Here is a 15,341-nt window from a genome sequence, read left to right on the forward strand (position 1 = left end):
AAGTTATGGATTAATTTATTTTTTCTACGGCACTATTTCAAACATCGAATAAACATCGTTTATTTAACTGTTTCGAAACAAACTGTCGAACGACTGCTGTCAGAATAATCTCGTGGATATATCCCTTACGCAGATTCCCTTCATATACTGTAGCACTTCGCGTGGAATATTTGTTAGTATGTATCTGTTTTATATAATATTGAACAATTTAGTGTTTCTGCATGTACGCGCAAGTTGAGTTAAACTCCATAACCACTGAACAACCAATGTTTTAGTTACAGGATGTATTATACGCAAACAGAATTTATACAGATATATTCTGAACAGGTAGAATATAGGATATGTACATATTCAAGCATATGTGCATATGCGTATATAAATATGAAAGAATTAAACACAAAATAATTACATGATAAAAATAAAAATATAACCAATAGATAAAAAACTATAGGAAACAATCAAATCAATAAGAGCTATTATACATATTTTCGTATAAATGCATCTTTTCTTCCTTATAAAATAATAAACATTATTGCTTACCTATGCCATTTATACGAATTATGACTTAACAGATGACAATTAGATATTCGGCGTAGGTCGATGATATTATGAAAGACATTAACTGAAAGGTTAATGTGTCATATATATATAGTAGATACAATTATATCCCTGTCTCTTTGCCTGTAGATTTCCTTCAACGCAATAGCAATTCGACATTAGAGCGCGAGAACACATAGTATTTGCATTTGACAGCAAACTGAAGTACGACTATGAGATGTGTTCGAGATTCATCTAGGCTTGACTAAGAGGATTATCATGAAAATGTTTCAATTGCAGCTTTGACCAACATTCCGAGGTTGCCAAAATCACCTTCATATATATGAGGAATTAGAATCACAATTCTATCAAGATTCCTAATTGAAATTGTTACTTTTCAAATTTCAGTTAAAAGATTTCCGACATCAAGCTCATATTATATTAGAAAATGATCAATTGTAAGACAATTTTCCCATATCAATCGTTTAATAATTATTGTAACATTTTTAGTTTTGTTTGTTATACTTAAAAATTTTGTTCTTCATTATAATATAGGTACTTTCTAGTTAATATGCAATTTTTTATTTTATTTTATTTCTAAAGCCTAAGTTGATAATAGTTCAACTTTTGTTCTCTAAATTATTTCATTTAGTTAATGTAAACTGTTTTTGCTGCGCGTTGACGCGCGCTTGTTCAAGAGTGTACTACTTATATACTCATCAATACTACCACACACAATACATATTTACATATTTACTTACATCTGGCAGGCCCGCATAAATGACCATACGCGCACGTTATGCGTGGCAGGTACGTGACAGTAAAAATAATACCACGTATTTGTGATTTTAGGATGAACATAAATTTGATCGAAAGTAATTCAAGACTTATGTTATTATTGAAATAACTAGTGTTGGAAAACTAGAAATCAAATACTTTCAAATAAGTAATTTAATTACTGTAATTAAGATTAGTATTATAAAAAATCACGTTTAAATTATATCAATTTTAAAAATTACTGGACCTCTTTTTTAATTTTCATTAGTACATCTAAAAATAATATTATTGAATACCGTTGATGATGACAAGTATGGTCGATTGATGCTTCATCCTTGTTTAATTTGAATGTAACAAATTTTTTAAAGTTAATTGACATTATTCGCGATTTATATAAATTCCCTTCTCAGAAGTGTAACTCATTTAGAGTTTAATCGCAACAGATTTGAAGTTGAATTAATTATAACATATGGCTCTTGCCGAGTTAGTTATATTAATAATATTTATATGGTAAAATAAAATTATGCAACACACTTAAGTTTCAATATTTTAATATTCAATTTTGAATTTTACTGAGAATAATCAAACTTTTATTCTACGGGATACCATTAGTCTTTAATATAATAACGAAAACAATAAAAAGAGAAATGTTGTGCCCTTCACGTATATAAAAAAAGAAAATATCAAGAATGAAAAAATGATTTGAATAATCCTATATAGTTAGTGACGTATACTGAAAACGTTGATCTCAAGTATTAATAATTTCTACAGTTTTACTTTTAATCACGTAATGGATTACGCGTTTAAATTTTATTATATAAAAGAAGCCCAAATATAGTGTAGAATGGACCTTAACTGATATAAAATTTAAACTGCTAAGAATCATAGCCACAGGCAGTGCAAGAAGATCTCACGGAAATCAGGGAACTGGAAATATTTAGGAAGGGGACGAATCTGATGCGTTACCAGGGAACTTCTAGGAATAGAATCACGTGCGGACGAACCTGATGCCTTATCAGGGAGCCGCAGGAGGATGAAACTTTGTGAACCAACTCGATGCGAAATTGGGATATCACCAGGATGAAAATTTGCAGACGAATTCGACGTATAGTCGACGAGCTGTTAGGAAGTTGGAAAATACGTAGATGAATCCAACGCAAGTTGAGGAACTGCTTTGAGATTGTGAAACATACGGGCAATCCTGGCGCAAAAATCAGGGAATCGTTGAAAGCGGACAAACCTGTTTAAATAGCAAATTACCTTAGGATATTTAGATTTTTATAAACGGGCTCGATGTAAAATTGGGAGATGGCAGGGAATATTTATTTCCTCCAACGAATATGTCATAACGTCTGAGAACGTTCATTTGTGATTAGAAGGAAGCCCGTCTTAACAATATGAACATTACATATTTTGTATACTACAGTATAAAGTGATTTTTCAGGACAACACACATATATTAAGTTGTCTCAAAAGTTTCTTTCGTTTTATAGAAATAATAGATGCACAACATTTTTTATTTTATATTATTTTACCGAATTATGTATGAACCATCTTGTTCTATTGGAACATTCTGCATCTATTATTTTCTTATAAAATGAGAGAAATTTTCGGGAAAACCTAATATATAGCTACTTTAATTACCTCTAACTGCCGTTAGAATATTCATTGCTCGATGAAAGCTGGGTTCATGCAAAAGGACTTAGAAAAGTGATCTACAAAATTTTATGAGTTAATAAGAGTGTCATTGTAGGTAAAAAATAATATCTAATAAGTATTTACATATTCCTTTGTGCATTATAGTAAGAATTGTAATAATGGTAATAAAAAATGTATTGCGAATTTAAGTCCAAAATGTACAAATAAAATTATTTAAAAAGGGATCGTTAATGATTGTTATAAATTAACAATGCACGATACTAAAATAATATTATTGAAAACTATATATGAATTTGCTGACAGACAAAATTGATCGGTATATAGAAAATTTAATTATTGTGGAAATACGTGAATACGAAATCTCAGTACGTTATTTGCTTCCGAGCAACGAAATAAATAAAAAGAAATTATGCAAGTATTGCTTATTTTGTGAATATGAATATACGTACACTGTGCTGAATAAAGAGCATTACATATCATTAATGAAAGATGCAGCTGATATCGTGCTCCCATGAAAGTATAGTGCTAAGGAATATATATTTTAAGGAATATATTTTACCTGAATTCATTTATCTTACACAATACACTTATTAAAGAAGATTGCAATGGAAGTTTGCCTCCTTTTTCAATTAGTGAATAATTTGATATCTTCTATTAAAAAAATATTTGTGGAAGCGCCATTTTACGTTGGTACATTCCATTTCCATCTAACCCGATTCTAACCAAGATGTGGCTTGAAGCTACGATATTTTATGCCATGAATTCAGAAGATATAAAGGAAGTAATTGAATCCTTAAATGCGAATGATTCAGCCGCAATTAAATTAACATGGAACGTGCTTCAAAAGGAACAGCCGGTCTAAAATTTAGCATTCATAAAGATCTGTTTTGAAACTCTATCACTTAATATGACAAAATTAGAGGCAAATGGAAAGTTAATAATCATTTCAACATAATTATTAATTGACATCGAAAATGTCTACAAAATGTATCGAGAAATGATTGAACATTGCTACTGGAATAAATTTAAATATTGCTCAAGTATATGAAGCAACGTCGAATGTATATTTTCCGCTTGCAAATTAACCTTAACTGATAAACGCTATAATAAACTACTGCTAGCGTAAAGAACATGTTTATGGTTCATCGCGATTTGAATTTATTTTCAATGGACTGCCCAAATACTTGAAATCATGAATCTCTCCAATAGTTAATTTAGTTAAATATAATTATTATATAATTTAGTTAAATATATTTAACTATAGTTAAAACGGCAGATTTCAAAGTATATAAGAATGTCACTCAGTCGTTCAATGTAGCCACAAAACTTTAGTACGTTAAATACTTTTTTCTAAAATTGTGCATCTTAGCAATCCCCTGCCTAAATGATTTTATGCGGATTCTGTTGGGGCTAAAGAATGTAACCAGATTTATACGGTGCAGCTTTAATATAATGTCTCGACAGTTACACATTTATCACACTTTAATGGAATAAACATCTTGATTGATCGATACAAAAGATAAGCGTACGGTAGACAGACATGATCAGACGATACTAAGCCCGATATGTTGCGAAGATCGTAACAGCTTAAATCCACATGACAATCGGTCATCATCTCGGACAGTAACACTGTTGGTATTACTTGAGGCAATTATAAACAGAACGGGAGAATTGATATCTCAACAGAGTCTGTCATTCTAAATAAGATTTAGATGGACAAGATCATATGCGTTCTTAGAATGCCCTCATAATTTGTTTGGAGTAGATGAAGGAAAGTTTGAGATAGAGAAAGGAAACATTTAGGAGTAGGATATACATATCTTATGCAAGATGTGCACCCGAAATATTTGTTACATAATAATCAAATTCAATAGCCACGTAACATTAGTTTTTTGTGCATTCATTTAATTTAATAAATGCTGTCATAAATATCAACCATGCGTGATGTATTTTTACTAAAACCAATTTCAAATTAAAAATTGTTAATTAAAGTTATAACTCCCAAAAAGGGAAGATCCATTTTTTAAACAAATCGAGCAACCGACTAAAATTTGTTTAAATTTTAAATGAATTTTAGGATGCGTGCAAATTTGATAAGCATGGCGTACATATACGTTTGTACGAATTAAATTCCAATTGATAATACTCCGCACCAACTTGAATTTGTGAAATTGCCGATAGCTGAATCAGACTGATGGGCTCTCATTTTGCATGCACGCTTCTACTATACAACGTGCGACGTTGGCCCACAAATGGGTTTGTAGCACGCTAGGAATAACTGCCAACTAAATAATTTCGTTGTCATCCATATAATAGTAGTATCGTGCACCTCATACAGCCATTATAAAATATTGCTTAGTAGGCACACAGTTTAGGCTCCATTGAGCTTGATTTTCTTCTTTCCTGAGTTGTAATTTACCCGACACGCAAAATTATACACACAATTATGAAATTTCAAAATTTCCGCCAGACCTAAATATTATCGGACCTGGATGATTTAAATTATATTAATCTCGTAAAACCAATCATCCAAATGTACGAATTATCAAACTGATAGTACTTCCTTAAATTATTTCAAACTAATTACATTTAATTTCTAATCAGCTAAAGTGGAATAGTCCTAGTTGTATAAAATAATCCATAAAAAATAAAGTACATCGTCTTAATTCAAGATCTAAATATGGACAGCACAGGAAAAAAGGTTAAATTTTCGACAATTTATTACATAATTATTATTTAATTATTACTGATGGAAATAAATAATGTTTAAGTTATACGAAAACACCCTCGTACAAGATTTAGCTAGACCTAGTAGACCTAGTAGACTAAATTTGAAACATATCCTAAATGTGCGAAAGAAAAGATAGGAAAAGTAAATATCAGAAACCGTGTCGATTTATCTTCAGTAAAATGGAAATGCTTGGAGAGTAAATGCTAGTTGTAAATCAGTCTGTATTTTCTTCAGTCATGTGCAAAGAAAGTGTGCACGTGATGTATGCACGACTTGCATATAACTCGTTTCTGCTTATGTTGTTCGCACAACGGTAAATAGTATATTTTGAATAAAACATCGATAAACTTAACTGATGAAATATTGATAGACTAAATTAATTTTCTACCTTTAGCACAATTTATCATTGTTAAAATTCATTTTATTTTTCAAAATACACATAAATATATAATAAAATATATTTCTAATGGAAATTAAATACTAAATTTAATGTGGAGATACATAGCTTTAGTTAAGCTCCAAGTAACAATAAACAAGTAACAGTAAATAAATATTAAATATATAAATAAATATAAAATATGATAATAAATTCATAAATTCCATATGAAAAGTATAAATTTAGGAAACCAATTTGTATATTACGCTAAATAAAATATCACGCGACATAGTTCACCTAATTACTTGTGAAATTATCAAACTTAGTTCGTGTCATTTAATTTTTATAAAAAGTAATTCCAAGCTACGTCCAAATGAACTGTAGCGAATTCAGATATTAACGTTAATTTAATTTTTAGTTATTCAACTTTCACTGAAAATGACTATTCGAAAGAATTGGGGATTTTATCAGTCATATCCTGCTTTTTTATTTAAGATTAATTTATGTTAATACCTTCTTTTATAATTAATCGGTTAGTGATGATATTACGTGTATTTTAAGATATAAGAATTGATAAATAAGAGTTAATATCACCGCATTTATTTTCTCGTGTTCTTTATGAAATAAATGAAACAGATGAAACGTTTCCATTGATATAAAAAATGTATAAAAATATGTGTACAAGTATAAAACTGTCACGAATTAAAAAAAAAAAAAAAGAAAATTTACGCAGAATAAGAAAAGTATTCGTCTTTGTACTATTGGAACAAGAATTTAATGAACCACGATTACTACAATTTTATAGATCTTTTTACTTTTTTTAATTATAGAATTTTACTTACACAAATCATAATATTTACTTCATTCATAAGATTCATCTGCAATCCTTAGCGAATTAATGAATCAAATAGGATAGATTTATGTATATATACATTAATAATATTGATATCTATAATACTAATATCATGATCCCATTTACAATCACGTTTCACCATTTATTTAAAAATTATAACGAAAGCATAATAAAAATTATACAAAATTATTATATGCATGGATTTGTTATAATAAATATATAATATACATATATTATTCTATTATTCCATTATAGTTCCATCTCAAATTTAGTTAAAATCATAATACTGCTGAATTGTGCGTTTTGCGATTGTATCAATCGTTATAAAATAATAAATACAGTTTGAATCGATAGACAATAATAGAAATGTCTTTGTTTTGTCCGTGCCGATTACTGCGTGAATTTCAAAGGCAGTTTGTTAATAAAATATTTGTACTATACAAAGTTATAAATACAAAACTACTACTCCATTGTTTTCAATGCGATAAATTTTACAATATTGAGACTAAACTATTTTCTAAACTAATCGTTTTCAGATATAAAAATCGCAGAGATGTTTCACACAGAATAAAATAGAGCATCGATTGGTATATATAAAATATATACTTCGACTTAAAAATTTGTCGATAACCTCGAGAAGAATGATCTTTTAGAAAAAAGATCATGATCATACTGTTAACCTTTCTAAATCAGTAACGTAGTCTTTACGCAATTTCTTCTATTGACAAAAGTAATTAATATTTAAGAATCCGAGATAAATAAGACACTTGTATGCATATTATATTCACCAGGTTGTAAGTTTATAGTGAGAAGATTACTAGTCTAGTTTCTTTATATTTTGAGCTTTACCTGTTTTGAAACAAGGTTATACAAACATTAAAGTTTGTTAGAAATGATAATTACTTTATTATCTACATAATCTTTGTTAGTCTAATGCATTTTCAGTGCATCGTGAATACTTGATGTAGAGTGAGCTTCCAATAATTTTAGGGATTAATTATCAATGGAATTCTCACGAAGACGATATATGTATATACATGCAGAGTGGCATCAATTTTCCGAAAAAATGTTTTAAAATGTAGAGGTAATTTTTACATGAAACAGAACAATCGTAGTCGTTTTATTACAAATGATGAGATGCTACGATAACAGGATTTTCATGTGAATTTGTCGATATATTATACATATGATTCGACTGATTATGAATGTATTTGGACATTTACCACAAAAAAATTTTGTAAATATGAGTATTATATTGTGTAAGTTATACAAAATTTTTCGAAATTTTATTAATATCGTAATGACATAAATACGACTATCATGATTATAGTGATCTTTTAAATCAATCTGAAAATATATACAAAATGGTCGACTGTAAATATATATTTAGTAAACAATGAATATGCATCGTGAACAACAATATCAGACATGTAACAAGCGTTAAAGATAATACAACTTAATGTCGGAGCTTATTAGTATAATGGATAATTGCATCCTTCTACACTTTTCTTATGCCCGTGAAATATATGTATATTTGTACTAAATAACTTGTTTCAAACTTTCCACTATAATTATGATCATCAGATCTCGTTATAATAGATATGACTGAAATTTCAAAATATTTCATATAACACGCATAATGTATTCATAATACATTTCTACAAGTGTTCGAGTACTTTCATAACTAACTATACGTTATGTACGTCGTGCTGCGGTAAACACGGAATATCTATTGAAAGTATACACAAAATATTATATCTATAAAGCTAACAAACGTTGATTACTCGTGTTAAAAATACCGTTGTTTATATACTATGATTCATCAGACCACATAATCCTATTTAAAATATTTGAATCTTGCTGCTACAGAGTAATGGATCATGTAATAAATTTTGGGCGTTATTCTACCTTTGGTGTACATAGATGTTCAAAAAAAGTAGATTTAAATAGTGATATATCTACATATGTGTAATATATTTCTATTGAATATTTTATGTTTGTATGTTTTATTTTTGGAATCTAATTGCTTACAAATTTATCATAAAATTAGATAGCTAAAAATTTATCGCGCTATTGTGTATTAGTAAAAAATCGAATGTAGCTAACAAAAAAGATGGATAATGTACATGTGTCGAACAAAATTGGTTTTAAGTATAATAATAATTTAATGATGCAATTGGCTAGTTTGAATAAAATATAACGTCAATTTCTTAATTTTAGTAAAAATGTACAATATGACAAATAAATATGTACACAACCAGATTTGTAAAATATTGGTAGCAGAAGTCTCTTTTATAAAAGTGCAATTTCTGGTTTAACGTCTATGAATTGCCTGTAGTTTACTGCAAGAAAGAATGGTGGATATCTTTTATTTTTCTGGCAATATTATTGTCGACCTAAAAGATGCACTGATCCTAAGCTTATTTCTATTTGCCTTTGGTACCTTCAGCGATGGAATTCGTAATTCGTCTTAAATATTGAACAAGTACGAGCATAACTGGTGCGCCGAGTACTTTTCGCTCTCATACTTATAGCGTACGAATATTTTTATTACGTTGAAGAATAAAAACAAAACTGATGAGAAACTTACACGTTATTATTCAACCACTAACATAATTAATGTTATTTATTTCTGATATAGCCTTGATGAGAACGTAACCATGTTTGCAATAATATTTATTAAATTTAATGTATAAATTTAAGTTACCATTACACATATTAATTAATCACTAATTTGAAATTAGAAAACATTCGATAATATTCAAAATTCCAAATTCTTGCAATACCTTAAAAGTGAACAAACCAGAATGCAAACTTTTCGATAAATTTAAAATCCAGTAGATGGTCACTTGAATTATGTATTTAGATTATCGAATAAATGTAAAAGCAGAAATAAAGATAAAAACTTATTGCTGTCTCGTCGTTTATGTTCCGGCAATTAAACATTGTAAATGAATAATTGTTTAATTGACTTACACGTTTCCAATCGAATCGAGTCGATATTAAATCGAGATTCAGCATAAAATTGAGGTTTCAAACAATCCAGAGAAGTACTCTAAGTGTATGAAATTCTCCGAAGCCCATTGTTAGCAGTAAACCGGTGAGCAACTTTGAACAACGATAACTGCTTTCAAACTTGTTAAATGGTTAAAACAATTCAGTTTTAACGAATGAAAAAGTAGCGTAGCCCATTGTTTCGTGCAACAGCATCAGATAATCATTATTGTATAAAAGTTAGGTGACCTAATCATCTAGCGCAGACGACCGCAAACTGTAATGTCGTCATTAACGTTGATTACAGCAGCCTTAAATATTATTATAAAGGTTCAAATTAAAAAGTGATTAGTTTCAAAGAAACTTATAAAATTAAATTTCTATTACATTATAGCGCAATCAATATATTTGAACAAGGATATAACAAATATAACAGAATATCTTACGGTCAAGTATTTAAAAATGTTAATTTTAACTAAAATAATTATTGAGATAATTTATATAACATATTATTTCTTAAATTTATCATAGTTAATTTTGAAATTATTTTTTACAGTCAAACTAAAGTACACTATATTGTATAAAATATAATTTCAAATAAGTAATATAAATAATATATATAATATAAATAACATTGAATTGATATTATAGATACCTATTGCGAAACTAAATAATGATATTGTACATTTATTTATACATTATCTTATAGGTAATGTTAGAGGTCAAAGTAAAACGTTAGATCCTGAATTATGACTAAAGAAAAATTCTAAATTGTAGAATAATATTGACAATATGAAATACAGATATATTAATTATTTTTTGTCAACATTCGCATTTTTCCAAAATCAAAGCATCATTTCTGGTAAAGAACTTATAAATCAAACTGAATTTGAATTCGAATTCAGAAACGATATTTTTGTTTGAATGTAAATAAAACAAATATTTATACGAACTGATAGAGGTGAAAATAAATAATGACAGAAAGAACAGAATACAATCATAGTAGAAACAAGTAACGCATCTTGCGAGTAGCGGGCCATATCCAGCAGGAACGCGGATATTAATGTAATCGAGCTAATGCTATACACAACAATTTCTACACGCCGTGTATGTACGTGATTCTACCCGAAGTCTGCGAAAATGTACGTGATTGTATTCACCGATAACAGTGTGAAACTGCGTTTCTACTTGCTACAACATACGTATGGTATCACAAGTTAGATACACGAAATAACTTTGGACAGTAATGATGGCAGCCACAGGATTGAAACTGAATACAGATATCTTGCAAGCATCATTAATGAGAATTTAATGCTGCGTCCTGGTGAATCTAACCCCGATCAATTGTTCACGTTACATAGGAATTTAAGCACATAAAACACGTTTCGAAATCACATACGGCAACGTATTTATAATGATAATTGTTAACGATTATTTATTCGAAACAGATTAATTATAACCGTCAGTACTATTTATATATTAACTTCTGTAAACTTAAATAACCGCAGATTATTGAAATGCAACAACGTTTATGAGCATTTAATTATAAGCACATAGACCTTAACATTTTCTACTTTGTTTGATAGTCATTTCAATTTATCGAAAGGTAATAGTAGTAATTGAAATCGAATTTAAGATTTATATCTTCGTTTACTCTGGAAGTTACTTAATAAATGATTGTGCGCAATTTAAAATACCATATCATGTTTAGCCAGGCACGTAGTTCTTCCACTCACGACATATTAATTTTCTCATACCATAGAAATTCACTATAGGCCAATGAAAGATTTGTAATTTTATGGAAATTACATATAAACGTAAAAAATATATTTCTATATCACAATTCAAGTGCTATATTAGTGACTATTGGAAAGAATAAAGTGAAAATGGCCATCCATTTAATCAATCAAGTTTTACTTTTGCATATAAATAATGAATTTGAAAAAAAGAGCATTTCAAATATTTCACAATTTTATTATATCACAATTATCCTTAAATCCTTATTACAAAGTAGACGAGCAATTTTCAATGATACGGCCGTAGACACGCAAAGTATACCGAACACATGATGTGGCCTGTAAAACGACTACGTGTGCTGTTTCTTACTCTTCAAGCATCTGACTAACTTTTATTATGTTTTTCATTTATAATTACAAGTTTGACAAACCAGCACGCTTATTGGAAATACTTCACCACACTTGCTTTAGGGATTGAAGTCAACTGCAGTCTGCCCGTAATATATCAAGAAACGATATAAAACGAATGGTACAGTGGACGAATTATGAATTGTAGGGATAGTCACCCTTTTAATAGATGTCACCAAATTTCACAGAGAAACATGTACATTCGTTTTAACATTGTTTCGACACATTCACTGCGCAATGTAATTCCGTTTCAAGAAACACCGTCACATTGACACGTAAAATGCCAAATCTGAACTTTCGTCGTAGAATTCCAGGACGGTAAGCGGAAGTCCCCCTGAAACGTTATCGGTGGTGGCGACAGGCAACGGAACCCGTTAGATTTTCGCACACAGCTAATACACGTGTATGAGTTGCGAGACGTCAACAGAACGAACAGAAGCGTGTACACAAACTTTGCTTAAACGCTGTTTCGATGTTTGCCGCCACCAAGAGCCGAGTCGAACGTGTTCCACGAGTTTAGCCATAGATTAGTAAGTACGCACTCACCGGAACCGGTGGAGTTATCCGTCCAAACACTTGCTGCGAACGTCGAAACCAGGAAAACCGTGGTGAAGAACCGCGAACGGTTCCCAATGGTCTCTAAAACACGCTTCACACGTTCACTGAACATCACGGTACCAAATGGAGGAGAGGGTACGCGGCCGGCATCCCGACTGAGGGATCGCGCTTTGCGAACCCCAAGAGCGTGTTTCTCTTTCCCCTCTCCCTTCTACTTGCTTCGCACCCTCTATTCTCCCTACCACAATTCCTTTCCCGCCACGCGCAGACGCTTCAACGTTCTAGGCTTCCTAACTCTTGTGCTTACCCATTTTCCCACTCTGTCTCCCTCTTAATCCCACTCACTTATCTCTTATCAATAGGTGACGATTAATTATCGCTATAACTCCCTGAGTTGGTGCCAACGTTCTGCTTACTTGTGAAAAGATAGAATCACCTGTAGAATGTTCTTTGGACTGCCCTGTCCCTGTATTTAGCACTATTGGACTTTAATTTTCGAAATATGTATCAAAGAATGACTCAGTTAATCGAATATCAGGAGATTAGTATCTAATATAACATATCTACCAAACACTAACAAAACTACGTTAGAGGCTTCTGGAAAAATCGAGTTTGAAAACTTGTTAAGTACGTAATCCAAAATTAGCCAATTTCAAACTGAACAAGAGTAGACAATCGACTGGAGGTGATTCCACATGCGAAAATAAGTCGAAAATATTGAAAAAAATATTTTCATTTAAGATTCCATTTTGAAGGAAATAGGCTTTGGACATGTCTAGCCAAGGAATACCCCAATACACGTGCATTCGATAAATTTTCAAATACAATTTTTTCGGAAACGAGACTTTCCGTGAAAAAATTATATTTTAAACGACGTTTCTAGGCAAACGTTTCATATTTACGCGTCAATACTACTGTATGGAATCATTCATACCACATTTATAATATATGTATTTAGATGAGATCTAACGAATTATAGCTCTACGAATATTTATTACTTATTCAGTGACTGTTTCTGCTATTTCATAAACTAGAGTACATTTTTACATTAGACACATATTTGCAATTTATAATAAAACATATTTACATATTTACAACATGAATATTTATCTTCTGTTCGTTTAATGTTTTTTTTTTTCAGAAACTGCAGAAGAGAGATACGTGTATATAGCATATTTATTTCAGAAATATTGGCCAATAAATGTAATAGTACAATGTTTTAACTGTAATCAATCATTCTATGAATACTCTCTACACCTATTTCATATAGGAAAAATGTATAGCCTAGAATATATTACACTTAATTATACAGCAGACATTGATAATATGCTGGTTTCGTATCTTTAATACTTGTTGAAACTTCTTGGTAGATAATATCCTTTAGTATCTATACATGTATCACAAAAAACAAAATATAAAAGAAGAAAAAAAATGCGAATGGAGTGATGTTACAAAGTGATCTTGCAGTTAACTCTATTGTTTGATCGAAAGCATGGATTTGAGTAAAATCGATTTAATTGGCGTCCTGATATTAATGGCATAATAGATAGAAAGTACATCATAGTATTGTTGGGCCATTTGTCGCATATTGACAAAAAACTACTCTTTTCAAGTTAAGTTAATGCTTTAATGAAATCAGTATTTTTGTTGTAAATATTCAGGTTTAAGTCGCAAATTCATAAACTCGTCATTAAATTTCTTTTAGTATCGGTTACAAAACTGTTTAGAAACAACGCTCGGTTACAAAAAAGATCAAAATGACCTCGAAATATTAGAAAAAGTCAAAATCAATGTAGGAAAGACAAATACATATAATTTCTTGGAATTCTTCCTATTTTGTTGTTGAAATAATACACAAACTATTATTGCAAATAATTAATTAGCATCTATATTAATTTAATAGTTTAAAAATTGGAATTTGCGTCAATTGCAAATGTACTCACATTCACGATTCTTCAAAAAATATTAAATAATATTAAACAATAGATTAAAAAGTGTAATTCTGTAGCATAACTTCACATTACATGTTGGAGTCAAAATATATAAAAATATAATTGTTTTTTCAATTTTATCAAAAGTTGATTAATTTATTTCGTCTGTAATTTAGCTATTTTATTTATGTTGTAATTAGCTATTTCTCTCTCTCTCTCTCTCTCTCTCTCTCTCTTTCTCCCTCATCCTCACTATCTATCTATCTTTCTATTAATGGCTTCTCATTCAAAGTATCTCGTAACACCTTCAATTTGAAGCAGTAGGTAAATAAGTTGTGAGAGCATTTCGTGATCACTATTGTATTCCTCATTATCATATAAATTGTCTTAAAGAAGCTCACATTTTAGGTACATTTTCATAAATATTTACCGCAGCTATGAACATAATTATGGGTTTATACACTGATTAATATTTAGTATAACAATATAAAATGTAATTGTTGAAATGAAGACTCAGGTAAACCTAAATAATATATATATTTATTAAATCTCAACCTCACGGTCTAAAACGTGAACTTGGTTTACAAAGAATATCTTAAATTAAACGTAAATAATATATACTTTGGTTAAGTGATTAAAATATTTTAATGCACGGGATATTCATCAATTGACGAGGAATGTCGATTATTCAATCAACGGAGACCACGGTACACTTAATGACTAAGATTAGGGATCATCGAAGCTGCTTCTATTGTGATTACGATGGACCGTTAAGCGATAT

General features: G+C 29.9%; 1 protein-coding gene across 1 annotated transcript in view; it reads right to left on the bottom strand.

Annotated features, from left to right (window-relative positions):
- Nucleotides 1-12,809, bottom strand: part of LOC100647254 (neurotrimin) — a 242,622-nt gene extending 229,813 nt beyond the window's left edge. The window contains exon 1 of the mRNA XM_048414658.1: nucleotides 12,618-12,809. Within this exon, the coding sequence (XP_048270615.1) occupies nucleotides 12,618-12,741 (124 nt within the window). The 5' untranslated portion in view covers nucleotides 12,742-12,809. The remainder of the gene's footprint in view (nucleotides 1-12,617) is intronic.
- Nucleotides 12,810-15,341: the final 2,532 nt, after the last annotated feature.

Source organism: Bombus terrestris, chromosome 3 (assembly GCF_910591885.1).
Source record: "Bombus terrestris chromosome 3, iyBomTerr1.2, whole genome shotgun sequence".
Lineage (NCBI taxonomy): Eukaryota > Metazoa > Arthropoda > Insecta > Hymenoptera > Apidae > Bombus > Bombus terrestris.